This window comes from Pseudoliparis swirei, chromosome 3, assembly GCF_029220125.1.
Source record: "Pseudoliparis swirei isolate HS2019 ecotype Mariana Trench chromosome 3, NWPU_hadal_v1, whole genome shotgun sequence".
In the NCBI taxonomy this organism is placed as follows: domain Eukaryota; kingdom Metazoa; phylum Chordata; class Actinopteri; order Perciformes; family Liparidae; genus Pseudoliparis; species Pseudoliparis swirei.
The window spans coordinates 7,647,362-7,675,047 of NC_079390.1; the positions used below are offsets into that span (position 1 = coordinate 7,647,362).

The window sequence follows — 27,686 nt, forward strand, 5'->3', positions numbered from 1 at the left end:
GGATCCTATTATTTCCAATAGGGGGACATACACGAGGTCCGAAACGAAGCGAGGCGTATGCACGGGGGTCCTGAAAGTGAGTAGGGCCGTTGTTTTGTTTTTTTGGGGGTGGGGACGTTGCTGTGCATGTGTGGATCTGTGTTCACTGCGTGGCAGAGGATTAGCTTTGGCACTAGCGGTAGGTTGTTGTGTATCGACTGGGACGAGGAAGGGGGCGCGGACGGAGGCCATACTGACTGAGAGCTGCGGGTGAAAGGGAAACGAGATTAATCGGTTCCGCATATAAACAAATGAAATAAACAGTTTGGGGAAAGTAATACACTCACTGGGTGTCTTATTGTGCATTGCAGTGTTTGTAGCTCTTGCAGGAAGTGTTACACGGCTTGGAAAGGCAGCTAGCTAACGTGTCATGGTGGTCCGAGACACATTTCCGTCACTGTCAAATTGGCGCGTAATCTAATCTAAGACCAGCTATTATGTCCCGTTGGTTTTGTAGTTTGTGTCTTCGTGTAATTAATTGGTCGGTTTGTTCAGGAGTGGGGGTCACATGTTACTCGGGGCGAGGACGGTTAACACCTGCATGTATGGAAGAATATTGAGTTTGAAACTGTCCTAAACATACTTTCCGCTCGTTGACCTTTCATTTGTACTTCGAGAATAACACAATTTGACGATAGTTCATTGTGTTTATGGCGAGGGAGACATCGTGGACCATTGCATTGTCCGACGCTGACTTTTTGAAGGCAGCCCGAGGTACACGCCCCCCAACACACTGCTGGAGAAAGAGCTCGACCCTGCTAGAAATTTCCACGGGATGCGAGTTAAATAATGCCCCCGAATCAGATTTAGCTTTACACCAATGAGATTTATCAAGCTAATAATTGTTTGTGATGATGGATTATTATGGATTCCCACCTCGACAACCCGCTGTATAGTTTTAGCAACCGAGTTCGGCAGATACACGTTTGATTTGGTTTCCCCTCTAAAGTATGAATAATAGCAAATGTCATGGCTGATGTATAATCTTATGTTGTGTTACGTTTTGGTGGTAGGTTGTAGATGTTTGCATTAAACGCCTTTTTAATATATATATATATATATATAAATATATCTATGCCACGGGCATAAAGGCCTCCAACTTGTTTATCTTCTGCCTCAACCTAGATTGATAGGGGCTGTTTAGTATGTAGCAGTTTCTGGAACTGACAGTCATGGCGGCCATTCAGACACGTCTGGAGGCGGGACGTCATTTCCGCTAGACCAATAGGATTGAAGGATTAGGTGGGTGTTGGCGAAACGTGTTGGATTGAGGTTTGTTTTGCTTTGCTGAGGATCTGTGATGAGTGCAAAGACTGGGGAGATATTGGTGATATTTTTGGATTCAACGGTGTTAATTTTTAATTTATACCCGCCTGTTAGATGGTGATAATGTTGAGATGTGGACGTTTGTGCACTCTTGACTGTTTCTTCAAAACAAGGGAATCTATCACAAATAAATATAGATATGTATTTTTTTGTTTATTAAACAATTTAGTTAAATACATTACTATTTTCATTTCTATTATATATATTACGTTTTCTTACCTTTTTTGTGTAGTATTTTTTATTCTACTAGAGTTGTGGTTGTTATTATATGGTTTTGGAAAACTGCAAAGCGCATGTTTGTTTTTTATCAACAGTTGCAGTGTCTTTACTAGATCTAATACAGTTACTTTTGTAATAGTGCTGGTTAAATAAAAGTATTTGCATGTTATAGCATGACCATCACATCCACCAAATCAGGGTAGAAAATGTACATATTTTTTCGGGGGCATTTAAAAATAAATTAGGGGCACTTTTTGAAACTTGTGAAATAACATTGAACCTTTGTTCAAAAATAATAAATATACTTATTAAGGCTTACAGTACATGAGCAATTGTCGTCAAATGGCAATAAGGCAGTCGTCTACAGATTCAAAGTGTTTCCTTAGATTTAGATAAAAGGTATGTAAATAGATTAATTAAAATCAATTTACAAACAAAGTTCAGCAGAGTTGAGGGGAAAATGTAATTTGAGAAAATTAAAAAGTACATATTACATTATATGTACAGTGTATACATATGTACATATATGAGTAGCTTATTTGTCATATTTGATATTTCATCATCATCGTCATCTGTGTCACTGTCAGCCATTGGAGAAGTTGCTGGTCTGACCTGCTGCCTCTTCCCAAATGGTTTTATGTGGGCCTCAAACAGCAGAACACTGTCTTCTGCATCACATTCACAGCGTCCAAAATTGTATCTCTATTATTTAGCTGATTCCTCTATGCTTCTGTAAAAACTAGAGATGCACCGATCAGGTTTTTGGTGCCGATCACCGATCACTGAAATCAGTATCTGCCGATCTGATAATACCGATCACCGATCACGGTGTCGATTGAAGCATTCTATTTATTGTGTAGCATTATTGCCTAGGACTATGAGGAAATACATATATAAAGCAACTCAAACATTAAAGAAATTACCGATTTCTTTAAACATTTAGGACTTTTACTTTGAAAAATGTCCTAATTGATACATTAAAATTGTTTGATTGCTATTGTAGGGGATTTCAGATCTGTATGGAACACATCTGCATTACTCATTTCCTGGAACTCTTGGGGAAATCTATATACAGGACTTTTCTTAACACACAAAAGTCTGACTTATTTTTATAAACTCTTCCTTGGTACAGTAAAAATGTTTTAATTAGGGCTGCAACTAACGATTATTTTGATAATCGGTTGATTATTTTATCGATTAATCGGATATTTTTTATTATTTTTTATTTTCAACCCTTTATTCAAAACAAGGTCCGTACGGTCATGGAAAACCTGGAAAAGTCATGGCATTTTTAAATGGCTATTAGCAGGCCTAGAAAAGTAATTGAAAAAAATAAAATCCCAAAATATTTGGAAAAGTAATGCAAATTTGTTTTATTCAAATTTTAATTTACACGGTATATATACGGTATACTTTGGAATTCTCATTGTTAGTTTAAATACTACATCTTCTCACTTTGTCACGTATAGACAGAGTTTTCACAAAATGTTTAATCATGGAAATGTGGTTTAAAGTCATGGAAAGGTCCTGGAGATCCACTGGTCACCATGGTGATGAACCCTGTTCACTGGTCACCATGGTGATGAACCTGTCACAAACAGACTGACAGCTTTCCTCTCCTGAGCAGTGGTCCCCATGTGGCCCGGCCCCCTGAACAATATCAGACGCATTACGATTTATTATTTTTTTCACCTGGCCTGCTGCCGTTGAGATTGCAGTGAGACGCGGAAAAAATGTGAAGTGGTGCTCTTCGCAATAAAACATCTTTGATGGACGTGTCGCGTCTCGGCCAATCAGCGTTCAGATGTCCACAGCGTTTGGGAAGTTAGGTTAGCTTGAATGTTAGCACGCTACATCTGCTGCTGTCACGCTGCACGGTGTAGCGATACTAACAAAGTACCCGTACGTTAAAAACGATGTTATTCAGCATATTTTTAGTATCGATACTTCATTAAAAGAGCGATCAGAGCGCACGCGCTGCTCCGCTCCGTTAAATGCCGTCTGCACGCGCAGCGCTCACAGCGAGTCGTGGCTTATCTCCGTTGCCTTTCTCCGTGGAAAAATATTTTCCGCTGTCCGCCACGGAATAAATAACCACGTTTTCTACGTTATACTCTTGTGGAAATGCCACACACGTCGTGACATGTAGCGCCCTGGTGTCTGGGTTCATAACGTCACCCGGAGGCGCACTCAGCTCCGTGAATGTCTCCGACTACGTGAATGACTTCCGCATCCAGCGCCACGTGAGCAGCAGCAGCCAATTAGATTCATCAACAGAGGAGCAGCTCAGCGCTGATTGGCTCTCACAACGCAGCGTTCAGTCTCTCCTCTCCCTCTCGCTCCGCTCTGGTTTCTCCAGCGCCGCTCTGCGCTCAACTCAACTTTGTTTATACTCCGTGACTTATTGAGCGCCGTAATAATCGCGCGACACAACGAATCGATAATGAAATTCGTTGCCAACTATTTTAATAATCGATTTTATCGATTCGTTGTTGCAGCCCTATTTTAAATGCTCATCAGCATTTAACCTGAATAGCCAAATCACTGCAATTAAGTCGCTGTTAATTGTGTGGAACTCTGGTGCAAGAGCTGTTTGAACTGTAGAAATGATTTGCACGTGTCGAGTCGCATCTTGTTGACTGTCGGCTGGTCTCTTTAACAATGACTTCTATCCATAACCCATTTTGTGATATCTATTTAAGATGGGTATCTTTTCTCGGTTTATCTAAGGCTGCAATTCCAACTTCAACATTTATCTTTATAAAATGATAAAAGATGAATGTGATGCTGTATGATTCCACTGGATGTCAATACACAAGTGATACATAGTCTTAGTATTTATTTGATTGCCCTACTGTTACCTGCTTATATCACTGTTTAATCAAAAATGTCCAGATAAATTAAATGTTAAGTCCCAAACTTTAAGCACATTTGGCTATTGATGAGCAGCCGTACTGTGTGTTTGTTTCTGCATTGTACACACACTTGATTGTTGGATTATTACCTTTTATGATGTTCAGAGGTTTTCTCGCATTTAGAAAATTGCCTGGCATCTAATGCTTTTTATCCGGTAAGGAATCAGCGACCGCCTGGTATCGGGAGGTGACTCATTCCAGATAAGACACTGCTGATTGGCCTACTTGGATCACGTCCAATGTTGTGAGGCGGAGAATGTGAGCTGTTTGCATGATAGTGACGCTACGAACACAGTCCCCACTGTCTTCCTCTTTGTGTTCAGGCCTGAACTAACAGAGCTATACAGGAAACACCAATATCAACATTTATTGTTATTTTGTACTTGATAAATGACAACAGATAATTATCACGTTGGCATTAAGTTTTTTTTTTCTGTCACTTGATTAATTCATTCATCCATTAATTTGGCCTGGGGTTTGTCTTTGAACTATCACACGATACTGCAAACCCAGCTGATGCTGCAGAGAAGACAGACGTGGCCCGGGTCCATTTTGAGCTCGTCGTAAACGGCAGAATGTGTGAACCTGACATCACGACAGGAAACCGTGCGTTTATAAAGAGACTGCATCGTGACACAACTAGTTGTCAAGGGATGCTATGAAGAACAAATGCACATTTTCTAAATTGTGCCAGGAGACATTTGATGTATCCAACATATGAGCTGCAGTTGAGAATGATGCAGGCACCGTGCACCGTAAGGGAATAATCAAAAGACAATTAAATTACTGCGAGCGAGGGTAGTGCTCTGTTACCTTGACATGGTGGGTGAAAGTCAGCCCTTGTTTCTCAACGAAAATTTTCTGTCCCCAAGCACTTCCGAGGTGTAAGCATGATGCTGCAAAAAAACGGTCCGGTGGAGCTATTTCTGTCTTCAGATGGAATATCAGTTTATATGTCTCTCTTGAGTGAAAATTTCAGTTTCTATGTATAAAATAGATTTTTACATCAGCTATAGAAAGGAAAATATAATTGTAGTATATAACCCTGACCTATGTTGTGGCATTGAACCCAGTACATTCCCTCAGTATAAGAGCTAGAAGAAAATATTTAATGCTGGCAGGTTTCACCACCCAACTAGTCTAACCAAAGCCTGGGAGGCATGCAGCTGCAGTCTTTTGGGGCCTGTCAGGCTCTGTCATAAATATCTGGCTCGCCATCACAGCCGGTGTCAGCTACTAAGCAGTGGGTTGGATTCTATTTAATTCTGCTGCTGGAAAATATTCGGTGCAGCTTTTGCCTGGAGAGGCGAGGATCGCTGTGACTTGTTTTGTGCATGTTTGTACACACAAAGGCTTTCAGTTTCCTCCTGTGAAAGCAACCAGTCTGATCAATGCTGCTGAGGTTACTGTTGTGTTCAGGCCATATGTTTCCTCGTTCTGTGTCTGAGATATAAGGATCCCCATTCGTATTCGAGAGGTTGAGCTTCCAAATATACTGTTGGTCCTTAAAAAGAGTACGTGGATATTTCTGTGTGTAGACCTGTGTGCCTGCCTGTCGTTTGCAAATGTGATGCTTTTACAATCGCTGTTGTACTCATGGTTTTCTTTGTCACTTGCTGTCTCTATGCAAACACTGTGAACACATGGGGACACAGCGCTGAGGTGAGAAGTTCATTTTAGTCAGTCAGCACCCTGTGAGAGGAAGTGATGTCGTCCCCCTGGCCTCAGAGGAGTGGGATTGGTGTATATTTTGTGTGTCAGCTGTTCACTGCAGGGGGTCTTGTCTCCATGCAGATTTTTTTATGTATTTGAGAAGCAAAAGCAGCAAAGGGCCAAAGGATGAGTCTGTTGGGGGGGGGGGAAGCAAATCGGATGCTCTCTGAACGAATGTGGGGAGGCAGTTGGGTGCTTTCCGAAAAAAATAATCTAGGGCACGGATTAGAGTACACAGCAACTTTCTTATTCTTCTTAAGAAGCTTATTCTCTCAACAACTTCCAGCTGCTACTGGGTAAACAGAGAGCTGATGTGCACTTTGCTAATGGGCTTGCTTGTCCATTTTGTGGATTGAACGAACAGCACAATGAATGAAGAGCAAGAACTTTAAATGCAGACAAATATTTCCAGATTATTTCAATGCCTCTGCCTAAAAACTCACGACCCCTACTGACATCCCCAAGACAATGTATTAGTTACACACCTTTTTCTCTATTAATATACACATGCCACGTTAATAACATACTTGTTTTAACCAAACATTTTTCATTTTGACCAATTACTGATATTTTCAAGATGAATGAATTAATCCCTAGAGTAGTCATCAGATTACTCAGTAACTCAAGTAACACTTAGTTGAACATGTTATGCATCTACGGACACAACAGGTGACTTCTTGGATAACGTCTTTTCAGTGACCGGGGAGACTGTCTGCCGCATGGCAAAGAGGATTTCTGCAGCCTGCCTCATCTGGCTTTCCGATAGTGATTAATTGACTAATTACAGAGTGCACTGCCGGAGCTTTTCCTGCACTCTGTTTATTAGAAGTCCTGTTTTAAACCCCAGAAGAACACAATACATCTTTCTTCTATCTTTGACTTCAGTATTATGGTAGTTAAAAGGTATTTTACAGACCTATGCAACATCTGTTGCTCTGGGTCAAAAAACATCACGGTTAAGTTATTGTTGAGAATGATGTCTCAATATCAAAGTTATTTTTATTGGTCAGGTTGTTTTTGTAGACTAGTTTTTAGGGCATTTTTGCCACGCTCATCTGTTTTTTTGGCCATTGTTTCCTAAAATTCGAACCAGAATTTACTGAATGAACATCATGCTGTATCGAAGAAGACTTGAAACTAGCAATTGAGACCATGAACTCATGTTGACAATGTGTACTGAGGAATTAAATAAAGTGAGAAGTACAGTCATTTTCTCATAGATGTCGGCTGTAGCTCATTTGGGTGGTTGAGTGGTTGACCCGTAACCACAAGGTACCTGGTTCCATCACCGCATAGTTGCATGTTGAAGTGTCCTTGAGCAAGACACTGAACCTCCAGTTGCTCCCCGGGCGCTTCACTGCTCCTTAATAACTTAGGATGGGTTGATGCAGAGAAGAATTTCCCCACAGGGTTCAATAAAAGTGTACATTTATTTTCTTTCTTTCTAATACAATCTGACTTCATTTTGCAACCGGAGGATGAGCCCCCTCATGGCCATTTGAAGTAATGCAAGGTTAATTCTCTTCCGCATCATGTTTCAGACCTGGAGGTTGCCGCCTGGTTAATGCTCAATCAGAACTGCTTTGTATGATGTGTTGTAAATAACTCTACAGATCGAAGTCCAAACTTCTTTCTCATTTTCTCCTAACTGAGGATGGGTCCAATGCAGAGGAGAAGTTCCCCACTGGGATTAATAAAAGTGTACATTTCTTAATTCTCTTTCTTCCTGTCCTCCACACAGTTGACCACCACATTGTGACGTGGGTGTACATTTCTGATTGCTGGAAAGTTACAGAAAAGGTTGAACACAGCTCTCCCCACTAATCCGATATTGGAAAGGTGCAGGGGGAGGGTTTCCCAAAACTACACGACTAAGTAGTTCTGTCTCCTTGCAGCTCTAACCTGCCCTGACTGTTAGCTGTGTAGCATTGGTTACTGTGATAATCTACACAATCTACACTAATGGTGCTTCTTCATACGGGCCCCAGTAACCTCAGAGTAAATGTAGGTCATACGCCTGTGAAAGCAGAAGTGGACTAGAGGGATAGTGGAGGAAAGATGTGATTACAATAGACAAGCGTGGCCCAGTTTCTTGTTGACTTTAGGTCCAGCTCTAGAGATTTAGACAGAAGGCCCAGCCTCCCATCCAGCAGTCACCTGTCAACAGAGGGAATCCTGGAGGCAACAGTTCTGCAATTTCATAAACACTGGGACTGTGTTTTATGTGACAAACAAAAGCCTCGCTATTGTAATTGTTCAGGAGGACGTTTCCTTGGAGGTCTGGGTATTTAAAAAAAAAAACTTGCGTAGTTACAGTGTTATTCACACTATACTAAAGTGACCTGTTGCAACCGAAATCCACTTCTGATTTCAAGAGGAGGGCGGTGAGGAGTTCTCTTGGACTACTTTAACAGAGCATGGGATGTACCCCTCCATTAAGAACTATTACTTGTAGATACACTTATTCCTGCACTTGCATGATAAGATGACACAAGCACCAGAGAGGGCAGGGTGCTGCGTGGCTGGCAGTGAATGAACGGACCTTGATGATAAATGGTGACAGTAAATGTTTGATTTATAAAGGTTTATAAAGGTTTGTGATTCTCATAATGCTGTGGTCAGCCCGCTAGCTGCTCCAGCTTGTTTTTCGCAGCCACACAAACATCATTTCCTGTTCCACTTGCCAATTTGACCACACCAGAAGACCTTTCTAACAATGGAAAATGGGTTATGATATCCTCCATAATCAAACGAGCTACAGAGAAGGCAGACTGAATGTGTATTTCCATATCGGCAAACCACAAAGGAAACGACCTGCTTGTCTGTTTTGCTGCTGCCGTTTACTTTCAGTTCTGGTATCGATGGCTCTCGCAGTACATTTCAGAAGAGGCACAACGACTCTCCATAAACATAACATTTTAAATGACGACCGGATGAATAATCGGTATAGATATATTGATTTTAATTGCATTTTGGTGGGGAATAAACAAACAAGCCAACTCAGCAGCTGTGGTCATAATGTTCTTGCATCGTATTGGTGTCTTATTTCTTGGATTTGTCACTATTGATTCTTATACTTCTGCTTCTACTCTTCTACTTTCTCTACCACAGACCTGAAGCGTACCAAGAACCACAGCAGACTACAACAGACCACAACGGACCCGACCAGACCAGGTCGAGCCCAACCATTGACACCCTCCCTTTCCCCTCCCCCTCAGCCTTGAAGGCTGCAGCCACCAGATCGTCTCCTTTGAGCAGTAACTTATTACTGCTGGTCGGACGACCTCAGGCCTCCGGAACAGGACAGGAGGCTCAGAGGTTCCCTTAGCTGGAGCTCCGAACTGCGCTCTGCAATGCCTCTGGTAAGAGTGACAGAGGGCAGACGGGTCTCCTCCCGCACACAACAAAGTAATATGAGAAAAGATTCAATGAAATACTGAACTTTAGTGATACAGAACAGTAAGGCAGGCTAAGAAGGAAGCACTTGGTTTATCAGATTTTGCTTTAGGTGATTATAGCGTCTACGACTATTTTAATTTAATTAATTTGTGTTGTGTTGCAGCCCAGCATCACTGGGATGGAGCCTCCCTTTGCTGACGCTTTTCTGAACTACTCCTTCGCTGACCAGGCCCTCACCAGCACAGAGTTGCTGGCCAGCAGCTCTGACCCAGACTTCATGTACGAATTGGTGAGTGGTTGCACACGCACACGCACACAGAAAACATAGAGAATTAATAAACTAATATATAGCGGAGTTGATATCTCTCATATACTTAGAAGTACAACTTTAGTGGTATAATAGTACAATTGTATCTATCGTACACATTTATTGCAAAGTACGTTTGCAGATACAAGAGTTTTGCTCGGTGATTGGTGCGTGTCCATAAACACAACGTCCGTCTTATAGTAATAACCACATCATTTAGGAATAACACATTTACAATAAAATATGATAAACAACTAAATTAAGCGCATGCTTAAACAAGTCTGTTATTAGGTGTAAAGTGTATAATTTATTGAGGAGTTGAGCAGTAAGTTAATGTATTTTATTGTCCTGCGGATTTCAAAGTCAGCCAGTGGGCGTCTCGGGTTTTGTTGATGAGCTCAACTGCGGATGGGAAGAAACTGTTTTTGCAGCATGAGGTCTTGATCCTGATGGACCGCAGCCTCCTGCCAGATGGAGGGACTCTCACTGTCGGTTGGCTACTATTTGTATTCCCCGCCTCCTGGAGGAAGAGAAGTGAAGGAGGGATGGCAGATTGCAGTCGATCACCGTCTTAGCAAAGCAAATGATACTTCTAACTTCTAACTATCTCTGTAGTTTGGAGTTTAGTTTCACTTCCATGTTCCTGTTGGTACAGATGGTCGGATCTCAACCTTATTTTAAATGTTAACGGCTGCTGGTGCTGCTTTACGTTAAAATGTCTGCACTGGGAAATTAGCATTAGTTTTTAATTGCGATATACACCTATACTAGCGGGAAAAAAGGAAAACAATTATATTTCAAAGAAAAGCACTGTTTTATTTCAATGAAGATAACATTAAATTAATCAGAAATACACTCTCTACATTGTTAATGTGGTAAATGACTATTCTAGGTGGAAACATCTGTTTTTTAATAAAATATCTACATGGGTGTATAGAGGCCCATCTACGGTGTTCTAATGGCACATTGTGTTTGCCCAGCGCCGTAGAAGACGAATGGTTGATTAGAGAACTCTTTTTATATGAGCACAGCTGAAAACAGTTATGCTGGTGAGAGAAGCTATAAAACTGGCCTTCCTTTGAGCTTGAAGTTTGAAGAACAAAATGAATATTTAAAATAAAAATCATTATTTCTAACCTTCACAATGTCTTGACTATATTTTGCAATTCATTTGATAAATAAAAGTCTGGAAAAGAGGAAATTGTCTGTGTGACCCCAAACTTTTGAACGGTAGTGTATATAAAATATAGTTTGATTAGTTTTCACCGTGGACAAATATGGTTTCTGCATTATGTTGTGATGGTCTTCCTTCTCTCTCTCTCCTGTAAAGACATTAAATAATCTGATATTGACAACCTCTCATGTGTTTTGCCTCATCCTGGTTAAATCCAAACGCTACTGGCAGAAAAACTAATTTGCATCGTCGTCACACTTCCATAGACATTCACCTTCTAGGCCAGAGAAATATGTGTGAACACGATATCGCAAGAGGGAATTTGTTAAAGGTTGGCATACACGTTCCGTATTAGGGTTAGGTTAGCTCCATCGTTTGTCGTCAGCTATTGCAAGAAATATGTGTGGAGAAAAAAAAAAGCATTTACTCTTTTTAACCGTTTGTATTAGGGATGCACCGATCTGATCGGCGCCGATCCATATCGGCCGATATTCCCATTATCGGTTTTGATCGGCGTTCTGAAAACGGCCGATCAAAACGGCCGATCAGATGACGTAACATCTGCGAGAACTATCAGATGTTTCAATCGCGGCGCAACGGAGACAATGCGCCCGGCGAGGGCCGCAGAGTGAGAGGTCCACGAGGGGATCCTCACCACCGAGCGGCGTCCTCGTCCCCCGAGTTGAATCTCTGGGTCGACTCAGCCGACTCTCACATGTCTGAGCCCCTATAGACTGATGCTCACGGTAAACACATTCGATCGGGAGCGCGCGAGGGTTTTGATAAAGTTAGCGGAAGGATTTAAGTGACAACATCCGATTTTGCAAAGTTAGCGGAAAGAACCACGTGAAACAACATCCGTTTATCAAAATAAGATGATGACAAATCATACACGAACATATACAAGTAAACAATGAACTTATTTTGTATCTTTATAGATCGTTTCTGAGATTTAGCTTAAATTATGCTAACATTAAAACATGTTTACTGTACCATGTAGTTTATAAAAATAAGTCAGACTTTTGTATATTAAAAAAAGTCCTGTATATAGATTTCCCCAAGAGTTCCAGGAAATGAATGATGCAGATGTGTTCCATACATATCTGAAATCCCCTACAATAGCAATCAATCAATTTTAATGTATCAATTAGGACATTTTTCAAAGTAAAAGTCCTAAATGTTTAAAGAAATCTGTAATTTCTTTAATGTTTGAGGTGCTTTATATATGTATTTCCTCATAGTCCTCGGCAATAATGCTACACAATAAATAGAATGCTTTAATCGACACCGTGATCGGTGATCGGTATTATCGGATCGGCAGATACTGATTTCAGTGATCGGTGATCGGCACCAAAAACCTGATCGGTGCATCTCTAGTTTGTATTTTTTATTAGTTTATACTGTAATGCCAGTTTCTTGCCCCCAAGTCAGCACAACAGTTTCCGGTTGCAGTAATCAGTTCTCAGCTTGTGATCCTAAATGTCTTTCTGCAAGTTACCAAAATCGTTTGAATACAATATAAATGTAACGACGCCAAATAGAATTAGGAATAGACTGATTGTCTGACTGATTAGATTGTCTTCTTCTACTTGAATCGCCTCCATGTTTTTCTCCCCTCTGCAGGACAGAGACATAACCCACCGGCAGAGCCCCTGTCGGGACAGCATCACGGGGATCGCAGACGGAGGCAAGGAAGCGGAGGGCTGTGGGGATCAGCTCATGGTTCTGGGCGAGAGTGAGACCGTCTCCAGCAGCCCAGCATTCGAACAGTGGGACTCCTACTGGGATGATGTCACCAGGTAATGGATCATTTATTCATGTGCGGTGGCTTATTTTAGACTGGGTTAAAAACAAGTAAATAAAACATAAAAACTAGGGCTGTGAAACGATTAAAATTTTTAATCGGGTTAATCACAGGTTTTTGTGGATTAATCATGATTAATCACATATTACCGATATTCTCGGTATATTTTGTGAGAACATAGAGATTTATGACAAAAGACGGATATATACATTTATACATTCTTCTATACAATGGTGCTGCAACTCAGCAGTTATTTAGCAGTTTTCTTCCATATGGAACATTAATACATCTTCATCCTAAACAGAATGTTTAACCCTCCTGTTACCTTTCGGGTCAATTTGACCCCATTCAATGTTTAATGTCGGTGTTCTTTGGGGTCAATTTGACCCCAGGCTGTTTTTCACTGTGTCAAACATATAAGAAATATCAACTTTTTTATTTATTTAAAGGGCTATTTAGGTAGTCAACAAACAAACATAAAGTACCTCACACTTAAACTTGGGAAGCAATATTAATTCTAATAATTTTCTAGAGGTTCTAATTGCTGGGGTCAAATTGACCCCGAGGGTAAAATATGTTAGTAAATGTAAAGGTAACAGGAGGGTTTAACAGAACATTTTTCTCTTGTTTGTCAACCATTAACTCCACCATGATACAATCTAAAGGCCTCTAGTCTTCCTCTAGCAGCTGCTGAGGCAAACTGACTGTGTGGGTTTTCTTCATGAACTGGGCCGTGATGAAAGGGACGGCGGGGACACCACTGCAAAGCTGAAATCTCACCGGCCCGGACAAGTGACTTTTTTTTTTGCTCGGTCCCGATGCGCGCGCACGGAGCTCTGTGGCGCGCGAGACGGAGATCGATAAGTGTTAACGCAATGCGAAGAGACAGAAATGTCATGCTGCTGTGGAGATACGATCAACAACAGACGTTTAGTTTAATAAAAGAACAAAGACGTGCTCTAGAGAACATGTCAGGGGGCGGGCCAATCTCTTTAATGTCATGCGATCTACCAACACTACGCCGCGATCGACTGGCAGGTCGCGATCGACGTGTTGAGACCCCTGATCTACAGGAAGTAAAAGTCGTAACAAGGTTTCCGGAGGTGAACCTGCGGAAGGATCATTACCGATGAACAGACCGTCTGCATGAGAGCGGACAGAGTTCAGATTGAAGTGGTGTATTGGAAGCTCATTTTGCAAGTGACTTTTTTTTCATCCCGACGACCAACAACAAACGGATTGGAAGCTCATTCTGCGCATGCGTTAAATGCGTTAAAAAAAACAAACTAGTTAAACCTGAAATTGAATTAACTGAATTAACGCGTTATTTTTCACAGCACTAATAAAAACATACTGAGGAATCTGATGGAACTCGAATGGCATACTGGTAACTATCTGAAGGTAAAAGTAGCTTACATTTATTGCCATTAATGGTGCTTCACATTATGTAACTATTGTGCAAGAACTAGCACCGTATTGAATAGTAAAGGTACAAAATGTGGCATTTAGTGTCCAGAAGATGTGTCTGTTTTTAATTAAGAAAGAATTGCCTCCTCACATGGGCTGCCCCAAACCGACTGGTTGGAACCAGTCGGTTTTGAAGCTTTTGAAAAGTGACCTCTTTGTTTTTGTTGTGATAGTTTCAACAAATACCATGAAAAGACCAAAACTAACAAGCAATTAATCCTATTAATAAGTGTTGACTTGTACGCCTTATATATATGTATTCCTCTGTGACATAGAGCTCTATTATTTAAAAACTATTGATATACATCTGTGCCTGCTGCACTGGGTGTCATTATTCATTATGATGGACATGATTACTGTAGATTATTTTGAGCCACACCATCGTGCTGCTGTAAATACTAACTATAGCATCAAATGTGTGTTAATGTGCAGCTGAAAACACACCAAAGCACTAGTTTCTTATTTGATAGTAACATTGTTGAAAGACTGCTCCTTCCCTGACTGAGCCACAGACACAATATTTGCACCACTGCTGAGTAGTTTTTTTACTTAGTGGTTTCCATGAAGCTCAGAATGTTGGATTTGTATTGTTAGAGAGCCAATGAGAGGCCAGTCTGTGAATGTTATGTGTTAGGACAGGTGCCTAAAGGTTTTTATAGCAGCAGAGTTCACCATCACTGACGGGTAATCGTTGAGGCAGGTCATCTTGGTGTGCCGCGGACGGCGGAGGATTCGAGGCAGAAGACTGTTTTGCTCGAAGGGAGGGAGGGGTGGGGGGGGGGGGGTCTAAGGTGGTTTAACCCTCCTGTTACCTTCACATTTACTAACATATTTTACCCTCTGGGTCAATGTGACCCCAGCAATTAAAACCTCCAGAAAATTATTAGAATTAATATTGTTTCCCAAGTTTAAGTGTGAGGTACTTTATGTTTGTTTGTTGACTACCTAAATAGCCCTTTAAATATATAAAAATTGATATTTCTTATATGTTTGACACAGTGAAAAACAGCCTGGGGTCAAATTGACCCCAAGGAACACCGACATTAAACATTGAATGGGGTCAAATTGACCCGAAAGGTAACAGGAGGGTTAAGGTGCTCCGGTGCTGCGCTGTTTGTCCTGCACCGATCCTGATGCTTTGTTACTCACATATTTGATGTATTTGCTCCTCTGATGGAGAGAGTCCGCTCTGGGCGGCAGACAATATTTTCTCAAGACTAAAAGTGTTTAATACTTGGGTGGAACAGTGCTGGCTGTTGCAGGGTTGGTGGGAATCTGCTGCCAACAGGTTTGATTGAGGTCACGTTTTAGTGGAACAGAGAAAAGTGCCGTCTCATTTTGGCTAATGAGTGAGATGGATATATTTGTTTGTTGTAGGAACATCATCAATCATCATCAAACTCTTTTTACAATTTTGATTACCTCCAGGATTCACACTGTGCTACACACACAACCATATACTAAAGGCAAAGCAAAACTTGCAGATGAAATAACAAATTCAGATTTTTTTTCTGTGGTATGGACTTCAAAAGGTCACAGGTAACCTCTTGTTTTGGGGGGGGATCCAAATATATTCACTTAACAATGATGATACTTTTCTTGGGATGTGCAGGTCTTATTTCCTACGTATTCAATTGAAACGCAGCTAATAGTTACATTTGTAAGGCCATATATAATCAAAGCTTTGTCTCTGTGCTTGGCAGATACACACGGCTGGCCAGCTGTGACATCTGGGGCACCAAAGAGGTTGATTTCCTTGGACTAGATGATTTCTCTAGTCCCTACCAGGACGAGGAAGAGATTGGTAGAACCCCGACACTGGCTCAGCTCAACAGCGAGGATTCGCAGCCTGTGTGTGAGGTCCTGTACCCACCTGCTGACCTGTTGCTGTCTGTCCCTCAGCCTCAGCTCTCCCAGCTTCCCTGTCACAGTAGGAGAATCCTGGTCCCTGGCCAGGGATCGGGCCCCGGATCGGCACGGCCCTCCTCAAGCTTCACATCCTCTTACCGTCCATCCCGCAGCTTTCTACCAGACTTTCCTGAACGCTCCCAAAGAGCCACCAGACCTGTCCCCTCTTGCACTGAGACTATGGCCAAGAACCAGAGCCTCCTCAGTCTCACGCAGGACCACGGCCAAGCTGAAACCAAGCCCCAGTGGCGAGGAACCAAGATGGCAGCCCCAACTTCTGACGGCACTAACTTTGTGTGGAAGGCTAAAGTCCGTATGAGTGCTGTGCCTAGAACTCAGCCCGACACGCCCTCCCAGACAAATTTTGTGAAGTCAGGTCCGCCTCTACCTCTCTCGCAGCCAGAAGACGAGAAGGCCTGCACTTCGGCGAACGCCACCATGGTGGTAATTCCTGTTTCTGCAGCCAGTGGCTCCGCCAGCCTGACGAGCTTTGAGAGGAAGGAGGTGCCTCTAGGCTGGTCTGCCTCCGTGCCTCAGATGGCTGAGGCGAGCCAGGCCCTGGAGGGCAGCACGTCTGGGCTGGTCAGCAGCGACGATAGCATGGCAGGGGCTAGCGGCGGTGGCAGCGGTGAGGCCGATGACGGGGAAGAGAAGAGCAAGGAGAAGGAGCACAACTACTCTCTGTTCCTGACCCGCAGCAGGCTGGCCGACAAAGCCTGCTGCAAGGTGGAAGAGGAAGAGGAAGAGGAAGAGGAGGAGGAGGAAGAAAATGATGATGAGGATGAAGAAGAAGAAGACGACGAGGAGGAAGAGGAGGAAGATGCGGAAGAGGAGGAAGTCGATGGGCTTGAGTTGGATGACGAAAACCACGACGAGGGTTTCGGCAGTGAGCACGAGCTGTCTGAGAACGACGAGGATGAGGACGACGAGGAGGAGGAGGACGATGAAGACTACGAAGCTGACAAGGATGACGACATGAGCGACACCTTCTCCGAGCCCGGTGAAGGTATCTACTTGCTTCTGCTTGTGTGACCAATCAATGGCTCGTCATTATTACCTTCGCATTGAAAATGCCGGAAGGTTATGTTTTGATCGCCGTGTATTTATTTATTTGTATGCGTGTTATTCGCAAATCTCAAAAAGTATTGAACCGAATCGCATGAAATTTGGTGGGATGATTGATTATTATCCGGGGACCAGTTGATTAGATTTTGGGATCGATCGGGTCAAAGGTCATGAACAGGTCAAAATCTTTCGCAGAACTCAAAAAGTATTGAACCGAATCGCATGAAATTTGGTGGGATGATTGTTTATTATCCGGGGACCAGTTGACTAGATTTTGGGATCGATCGGGTCCAAGGTCAAAGGTCATGAACAGGTCAAAATGTTCTTGAATCGCATGAAATTTGGTGGGATGATTGGTTATGGAGGTAATGCACCCGCAATTTGTAATGTAGCACTGGCTTCTGCACCTTGCTGCTATGCTTAACATGATGATATTGATGATGTTGTACTGTTTTTACTGTTTTTATTGTAAAGCACTCTGTGTATTCGTACTGCGAAGGGCGCTATATAAATAAACTTTTACTTACTTATTATCCGGGGACCATTTGATTAGATTTTGGGATCAATCGGGTCAAAGGTCAAGGTCAAGGTCATGGAAAGGTCAAACTCTTTTTTTACCATAGCACGATACATTTTTGTCCAATTGGCATGCAACTAATGCCAAAATGTTCATAATTCAATGCCCAATCTTGTGATATGCGAAGGTATGCGCTCTACCGAGTGCCCGTTCTAGTTTGAGTGTTTTTGTTTATTTCTTATATTATTGCCTTCCTCTTCCTGCCCTTCATTTTCGTTCTCGGTCTTTCGCTCCCATTTCTCCTCCCCATTTCTCAAGGCTGTGACATGGAGCTAATGGAGGACATAAAAGGCCTGACAGCAGGAGTCTCCAGTCGGAAGAGAGGCAAGCGTCGCTACTTCTGGGAGTACAGCGAGCAGCTCACCCCCTCCAAACAGGAACGTATGCTTAAGCCGTCTGAGTGGGACAGACACACGCTGCCTAGCAACCTGTACCAGAAGAACGGGCCTCTCCATGGTATGAAATCACACACACATACAGTATAAATGTATAACGCAAGCTGGAACTGTCTGATGTACGACTTGCTTGAACACTTGCTTTTGATGTTTAGTCAAAGTCTTTATGAGAATCTTCAAAGGGACTTTTGGATTATTCTGTTTTTGACATTTCATTTGACCACCTCGATCACGCATCACTGTACACTACATCTCCTACTTGGTGGAGACTGCAGTGCAAGTACTGGGTCTCTCAGTGGGACTGTGACCCTTTGGACTTCCACAACAGCAGCTGTGCACAGTGTGTTACAGTGATACTGTAGTTTAAGTGATCCCATGTGGCACTTGTATTGCACTGCAAAGCATTTTTCTTGCATTCACTCCCCGTTTAAATGTTTCTTATTTGCATATGTAGAGTATGACTTGAATTTTTATAATTTACCAGGGGTTTCAGAAAGAGAAAGCACAGAAAATGTAAATATTCTGAATTTGTGTCAGTCCAACACACTCAATGACACATTTTTTCGAACTGAACCTGCCGGGTTTGCACTCGATGTGGAAGTGAATTGTTGGGTAAGCTGCAGCCTGGCTGTTCACACAAAATGCTCATTTCTAATTGCCAGTCATCAAGCCTGTCCGCTCCTCTGATTAGCTATATAGAGCTAATGTCTCTGTGTGTTGCATATCATTAATCAGAATGACATAATTGATACCATAGATAAAATATCATTCACATGGTTTATTTTAGATTATCAGTGGGTTTTTCTTGCTTTATTCTGTTGCGGCACGCAGAGAAAGTATATCAGACACTGAAACTATTATTAGCTGGAGATCTCAAACTGTAAACAAACAGCCCAATCGGTTTCCATGGCCGCTGTACGGACTTGGGCAGTGTGTTTCTGAAAACGATGGTGCCTCGCAGCGCTTCCATGTCTACTGCAAACGCAGCATTGGACATCCGGACTCTAAAATACGTTTAGTGAAAAGTGAAAACAAATTAGTTTTTGGCTGAGAGGTGCCAACAAATGTTGAATGATTCATTTAAAATTAAGTGACCGATTATTTAACATACAACAAATACTCTTAATTCTGGAAATGATACAAAACCAGTAAAGGAAACTGCAATAGCTGTCATGCATACTTGTGTGCGTCATGCCTGCTGAAACATTGAAATGCATGTGAGCGTCCTCTAATGCCTCCGCTCGTTCATCGTCGTGAAGGAAAGTACATGCTGAAGAAGTCTCGCCGCACCGACGTGGAAGACCTGACCCCCAATCCACGCAAGCTGCTGCAGATCGGCACCGAGCTTCGCAAATTGAACAAGGTGATCAGTGACTTGACGCCCGTCAGCGAGCTGCCGCTGACCGCACGGCCGCGGTCGCGCAAGGAGAAGAACAAGCTGGCATCCAGGTAAGGCATGCACGCCCGTGCTGTACGTACACCGCAGAGTAGCACCGCCCTTCTTTCACAATCGCACCGACCTCCACAGTGCGTTGGTTTAAAAAGGTTGTATTGCTTCGACCCTGCGTGTAGAGTTCAGTTGAACCCAAGTTATTCATTTGGGGGCATCGTGTCATGTCTCCATGTTTTCTGAAAAAGAGCTCTCTCCTGTTGTGCGTTAGTAAACTCCAATCATCTGTTGTTTATTGTAGAGCTTGTCGTTTAAAAAAGAAGGCCCAGTACGAAGCAAACAAGGTGAAGCTCTGGGGACTGAGCACGGAGAACGGTACGTTGCTTGCGACACACGTTTTCATACCGAGCTAATCAACCTCTGTATTTTTATTTTTTTTATGCCTTCATAAATTCATTTGTCTAATATATTCGACTAAATCTCCCTGTCATATATCTACACTTAAGCTTTTTGACATTAAAATTTTACCTTTTTAGAGAATTGAAAATTACAAAAACGGCTCACCAGCTGTTCCTGAGTGTGTTCAGTGCTCGTCTGTGTGCTCAACCGTGTGCCTTCCTGTAGATCGGCTGCTCTTTGTGATCAACGCCATCAAGGAGGAGATAGTGGCCCGAGTGGAGGACTCTTCTCCGCGTGCGACCAACATGGCCGACACTCTGGAGCATCTCATCCAGAAGACACTCGGTGAGAATTGAAGAGGACGACGACAGCAGGCAGTAATTTTACACACATTAAATGTATATGAAATTACATTTGATTTAAATGACCCATTGCTCTCCGAAAACAGATAGTTACAAAAGTCTCTGTCAATTACATTTGACATGAAAATATAGGTTTTATTATGATAAGCTGATATAATTTAAAGTTAGATTAAATATAATTTTAACAGAGCAAATGTAAACTGTTATGAAAGTGGTAAAAAAAGAAAATGCTGCAATCTACATAATGGGAAAATCAAATGAGAACTATTATAGATAGTAATAAAGATGTTAGTAATGGATATTTATTCAACGGTTAAGCTCAATCTGAACAGGGAGGTTAATAACAAAGTATATTTTCTGTAGCTTCTCCACAAAAATCATCTTATTGTGTTTGTTTGAGACATGAACAAGGTGCTTAACATCTCTGAATGTGTCTTACTGCAGTGGCATCACCTGTTGCTGGGCAGACTTCAGATTTTGTCAACAAGATCTTGGAGACCACAGGACGCGGTGATCCCACCGGCGGACTGGTCGGCCTGCGAGTCCCGACCTCCAAAATGTAGACAGACTGAGAGCAGTGGACTAAATATTTCCACCGTGCTGTCCCATTGTAACTCTGCTCCCTGCTGCATGCCCCCTCCAACCCAGAGTACATACACATTGTTAGTCACACAAACACACATACTGTGTGTATGTATGTGTGCTTGTTTTAGCCATGCACCTAAAAGGCTTACACCTTAGCTTACTGTCTCTGCACACTGCGCAGTGTCAGTGTGTCACTGTCTCCCAACCCATTGTCAGCGTCTGTTGGGAAAAGCACCTCTAACAGCAGGGGATGGTTAGGTGTATAGCTAATAGCACGTCCTAAATCCACTGGTGACTATTAGATGTGTTTAACATAGTGTTGTATAGGGTCGATTCTGTCGGCGGTTTGCTTCCAGGGTTGATACAGAGACAGTCCCACGAGAGTAACCACTGGAATACTTCCACACAGTTCATTTGAGGTTGTAATGCTAGAGGAAGAATTGTTACGCGTTAGACACCATCGAAGAGTGAAAAAAGTTTCCAGTTATCATTTCCTACTACTTACGTGGCAACAAAAATGAACTCCAGGATGTTGAATTGATCCACAGCTTTTGGTTGCCGAGGCAGCTGCGGAGGAATCAAAAAGACTAAAATGAACGAAGGGTGCTCCGAGGCGTTTTGGGGTGGCAGGAAGTATTTTGTATTGAAGGCCTAAATATGTTCATGCCATCCCCCGTTTGCCAATCAGGTCTGCTGTTGTTAAAATGTAGGAGTTCACTTCTTTTTAAAAAAAAGTAAAGCTCGAAAACAAAAAAAGCAATAGAAGCTTAAAGTCAGAATTCGACTTCAACGACTAAGCGACAGACGTCCTGCGGTTCGCGGCAGGCAGGATGAAGCGTAACGCCTCATTTTGACGACGTGAACTTAAACAGCAGGAGGTGGTTGGCCATGTGGTGTGGGAAGGGAATGTAGTTTGGTGCTTTTGGCCTTGTGCTGGTTATAACTGGACCGGGTGAAACGGGCATTTTGCCAGAATGAGAGCAGACTGTGAGGAAGATAGTTGTGGTGATGAAGATGACAAACAGTGATCCATCTCCTCTAGGAAACTGTACACAAAAGTGTCTCCCAGTGAAAAACGGCACTGGCTCCTCTTTTTGTACAGCAGAGATGTTCATACTCGTGTTTGATCAGAGTTCTATTCATTGTGCCTTGTGTATGTATGCGTGTGTTTCTGTAAGTCTGAGTGCGTGAGAGGGACTGACCGAGAAGAGGTGATGGGTCCGAACTCCCCGAGGTCCGGCCAAGGAGCGGACAGCTTTACACTGAGGGAGATTGTTAATGAATGCGAGGAGGGAGACTATTGTGGGTTTTGCTGTGTTTTTCCGTCGTCTAAAGATGTTCTGAATGTACAAAAATAAGTGGAAGCTCTCGTTGCGCCCATGCCACAGAGTCTGTGTATATAGGAGGGCTGCGCAATGGAGGATTTTTGTTTTTTGGTACTTTTGTCTTTAGGGTTCGGGGGAGGGTTGACAGATATTTTCATTTAGAGTTACAAAAAAGAAAAAGATTTGCACACTATATTTTGATTGTTTTTTGTACCAAAGACACATGCAACGAAATGGCGACCAGCCAGTTAAAGTAAAGTTTTGCACAGCTTAACTGAGGCCGTATTGAATGTAAGAAATGTGGGAGGGTCAGGGAACTTCTTAGAACTGTGAAATTAGATTGGGTCCAATTCTGTACAGAAAAGGAAGATTCTGTTATTTTTTTAAGAATATGAAAATGAACTCCATCTGTGGGCTTCTCCAGTAGATGTGTGGCTTAGCAAGCACTTAATTCCTGAACGTGTTCCTCCCTCCCCATGCTAATTGTTTTTATGGCTCTATTTAGGACAAAAACCAAGAGCGCTAGTAGATAAGCTATGTTACATTTTTGTTTGTCAAAATGTCACCAACAATAACCAAAACATGTTGTTCCTGGTGTCACTTGTTTTATTTCTGTATGTAGATGAGGTCTAGTCCATCAACAAAATATTAACTGAGTTGTCTTTTAAAGTACTGTCTATAGAATCATTAATGCTATATCTAGCAATGGTGAAATGCCACTTTTCATGACAATTTATTAATTTTTAAGCATGACACATTTCTAAATCCTATCCTTGCATCGAGTAAGTTAGAGGAAAAAAACAAAAACGCATAAAAAAAACAAAGTTATTGTTGTATTTTTGTACTTTAGCTGTCTGCTATCTTTCCTGTTGGTTTGGAAATATTTGTGTGTGTGGAAATGTGGAGGAAAAAAGGAGAACGGTCTTAAAGAGCAGTCAATTGATCTATATGTTTGATATATATAAACGGTCACCTGACCCTTTCGCTATCATTTACTGGTTGAGGGATTGACAGAGAATCCGGACTGCATTCATTTGAAACGCAATGCAGCAACGCCATGGTGCACTTTGAGTTGTCTATAAAGCGAATGAGGACCTGCTGTCCTTAGCAAGGACAGGGGCATGTCCAGAGGAGCAAGAAACTCTGAGGACAACAGCATGTCGACCTGAGGGCAGTTGCTCCATGAAAGCCAAAGCCATTCGAGTATTTCTCAGATCGATCTGGATTCAGAACTGTGCATTGTGTTCCCCTTTTCCCACATATTCCCTTTTTGAAAATGAAACCGGTTGAATTATGCATTTCCTGGGATTGACACTGCTGCCTTTGAGGCTGGCCTCACCTTCGGTTTTCAGCTCACATCCTTCCTGACCAGTCGCAGCCTCAAAGTCTATTTTTCCCCCCCAAAACATGCAGAGGTACAATATCCAGGCCACAGATTGGCAGCATGTCCAACCTTTAGAAATGCATGATGCCTGTATGCTGGCCTTCTCAATGTCTCCTCAGAGGAAACACTGCCATACCCAGGAATTTTAAAAATTCAACCAGAGTTTCTCTGTTAGCAGGCGAATACAAACAAAAAGTACATGTGTGACAAGGCTGAATTCAGATTAGTTTGAAGTGAGGAAAGTACTCCTTCACAGATAGAACTCTGATGTCTGCTGATGGCGATGCCGAGCTGTGGTCTCTCTGTACTGTGTGACTGAAAAACAGCTAGTGCTGCAATCTATATCTTTTTTACCGATTTTTGTTTTCTGTCTAAAAAGGGAGAAATGGTGCTTTTTTCTGAAACTAGGATGATTAGTATCCATGATTCTTATTCGACTTCTTCGTGCTCGTTGTAGCCTAATGACTTGCCCTCCCCCGACCGTCCATGGCTATTTTCTTAGTAGTGATTCATTTTTGTAAATAGAATATATAAGTTGATATGTACCTTCTAAATGTTAGATATATATGTATAGAATACTCTATCTTATATGTTTGAAAACAAAAGCACTTTGTCCAAAAAACAAAAAGAAAGCATTTTTTTCTTCCATTTGCTGCTAAAAGGCCTGGTGTGAATGCTGCAAGTGTACTTGATGACTACTTGCCAGGATAGGTCAGTCACCTGACTTGGCTAGGTCTGTGAACTAGCAAGGAATAGGTGCGCGGCCTGATGAGGGTCGGGTCTAAATGTAATGATATGAGGTGCTGTATGAGCATGTATCACTGCTCTGGGAAGCCCAGACGGGATAGATTTATTTCTTGGTCAAGAACTGTGTGGATAGTGTGTTTGTGGTCTTATATATATATATTTATATATATATATATATAAAAAGAGGGTTTTGATTCCAGGGCCCCTACGTTGATCTTGATGCTGACCCCCTTGGTGTCATGATCCATTTGCCTTCAGTAGAGGTTTCCTATGGAAAAGTTGATTCTGCTTTGGCTTCCTCTTCAGGGTGATGTACAGTGTGACACATTTCTCCAGAGAGCTATTTTGTTATCATTTGTAAACTGATTTCTACTTGTGACTTAATGAGGAGAGGGTTTAGCCCGAGGCGGCCAGGAAGAGCCCGCTTTAAAGATGCTGTTCCGGGCCGCCTCGGGGGAGGTTACTATATCACTGTACTGTATGGCAAGCCAGTTACAAATGGAGATCCGGACACTTATTGCCTTTTTGAACTTTGAACTGACACACAAAACAAATAATTACTTAGCAGACATGTCAGTTGCCAAGGGGTGTGCCTGAGGTTTAAGACATTGTTTGGCCAATATATTGTCAACAACAACAACAATAACAACAAAACTATTCAGCCTGATTGGCTCAAAACAACCTTGACTGAAGTAGCAGACGTGGTGAATTAGATCTGAGAAATGGCTTCAACACGTTGGCCTACTTGTATCTTTTAGGACAACTTTTGAAGCCATTTTTTTAAACTATAAGTTTGCCGAGGTCTGGTAGGGGGTCGACAGTGGTTAAAGAGCCACTGGTTGGCCAATAGTAGACCAGCTCAGCGGAGTGTGTGTGTGTGCGCGTGTGTGTGTTTTGTAGACGATCACATTGCTGATTCGAGAGTCCTGACAGGTTTGTACATGTAACGTGATAGGTGCAAGCTGTGCAACTTTACATTCAGACCAGGAGACTCTGTGGCATTTTAACAGTCAAGGAAATGAGTGAAAATGCACGCCAGTTAAACTATTCCTTTTTCTTTTTCTTTCTGATGATATAAATCCTATACTGTCGACTATTAAGCTAATATAGTGTGTAACCTTGTGTGCTCCTCTTGTCCAATAAAAGCTAAGTGGATCCATAAAGCTCTTCAGCAAATCAGGGTAATATCGTTCTATCTGACATATGTGATGACATATAAAATCAAAAGAAATATATATTTATGTATTCCAATTATTGTCGCCATTCTTTACTCTGTACAAAATATTTTGTGTGTGTTATGAATTGTTAATGTCAATCAATATCGTGCAATGCTCGCTACACCACCTTAAAAAAGGCCAACAGAGTTGGCACAATAATTCACAAAGATTCTCCGCTTTCTCCACGTCGGTATTCAAACATACACAACCTGCAACATGTTCCTCTCGCAAAAGGATTTTACTCTGATTTCCCGCCGGGTTCTAACTGGGGTTAGTCACATGGTGCTGATTACTTTTCCAAGAAACCATCCAATAATGAAAATGTCATATGTATTAGATTGAGCTGTATGGTTGCTATTGTTGGGTATACCACATTTGTTTATGTAAAAGTCAGACTCCTTGATTCGATACCATCGGCCAAAGCCACAGAGGATCTTTATTCCATCTGAGAGGTACAAAACATTCACTTTTGATTTAAGTAGCAAGTGGAATTTTATTATCATGTTAATAAGTTGACGTTGAGAGAGGAAATATTTGGTAATGCTTGATGTCATCATTGTTTTTGTCATTTTTGACTAATTTCAAAAGAAGTTTCTTTGAAAGAGATTTGCAGTTTAGTAATGGAACTTACAATTATTCAAATTGAGTTGTAGTTGGTGCAACATGCCAAAACATATGATTCAACATAAATACAGAAAACTTTATTTTGTATAATAAGTTTATAATTAGTGAAAAGGAATCAAGAGACTTGTTAGGAAATTATTAGGAAATTATAAATCTCTAAAATGAGTGCCACCAAATATTATCATCTCAATATATTGGGTTTGTAAAAAAAAAAAAAAGAAGAAAAAAAGATACAATTACTTTACCTCCTGTTTGCTGTGGTGTCATCTGTCTGGTTTTGAGTTTTTTTTCGGGGCATTTCGAACTTGTCCTGTCTTGTTCGGACCCATTTGGGCCACCCCGTTTGTCAATACACCTCATATTCAGAGGCTGTATACTCACTAACCTGCACATTGTTTCCAATAGAATACAAACTGAAATGTACTCCGAACAAAAAAACAGAGTAGGAATAATGTTTGACGATTTCCTGCATAGCACTGAGAGAATCGAGTAACGTTTGGAATTCTTTGCAGATCGTGAAATTATTTGGCCAATCAATGGAAAGTGTCTCCATTGTTACTGCACTCGCAGTCAAATGATTTCACACTTGCTGCAATTGAACGAGCACAAGAGGTTTTTGGTTAAGTGTCCATGACACAATTAGAGTATTTCATTACCACACACCCTGTTTTTGTTTTTGTTTTTTCACACCTTTTTCCAATGACAGTCAAATGACCAACAGTGTTACTCACCTTGCACTTGGTTTTTGAATATGATGCCTGCTGAACCAGGTGCTTTAATCAAATATATAAGAACACAAATCTGCACCTTCTATCAGTCTGGAGGGGATACCCTACAGAAACAAGGGACTGGGTTTCCCAAAACCTACACTTGAAGTACAAAAAAGAAATCATTTAAATCCCAAATCAATAGATTTTGTCCAAGCAGCTTTAAACAGCCGATATGCTGTTTGTCGTGTCTGCGATGGATTATACCTTTTTAACGTGGAACTGAAGAAGAACACAAATTCAAACTCTAAATTGATGTTTTGGGAAACCTGGCTCTGTTTTTTTTAAAACTCTTTCTCTGCCCACTACGTCATGTTGTGTTTTCTGTATAGTTTGCTGCTACTATAACCGCTGGTGTGTCCCGTGTAGAGAAGAGCAAACTTCCTCTGTGTCTGAGGCCGAGGGGACACTTGGGCCTGCTTTTGACCGAGTCAATTAAATTGCATTTGTCTTCTTCTGTGGTTTTTTGACACGGCGCACCGTGTTGCCGCCTCTTTTTCGAGAAAAAAGCAAAACAAAACACACAAAAAAGCATAAAACCGAACTTTCCGTTTCTTAACTTTGCTATTATAAAGTGC

At 41.8% G+C, this 27,686-nt stretch overlaps 1 protein-coding gene across 1 annotated transcript; it reads left to right on the plus strand.

Moving 5' to 3' along the window:
* Positions 1–27,562, plus strand: crebrf (creb3 regulatory factor). Its single transcript, XM_056406031.1, has 10 exons — positions 1–76; positions 9,324–9,574; positions 9,775–9,900; positions 12,716–12,891; positions 16,067–17,277; positions 18,172–18,369; positions 19,568–19,757; positions 20,000–20,073; positions 20,323–20,442; positions 20,904–27,562. Exons 2-10 carry the CDS (start codon positions 9,566–9,568, stop codon positions 21,020–21,022), a joined length of 2,223 nt encoding a protein of 740 aa, XP_056262006.1. The 5' UTR covers positions 1–76; positions 9,324–9,565; the 3' UTR covers positions 21,023–27,562.
* Positions 27,563–27,686: the final 124 nt, after the last annotated feature.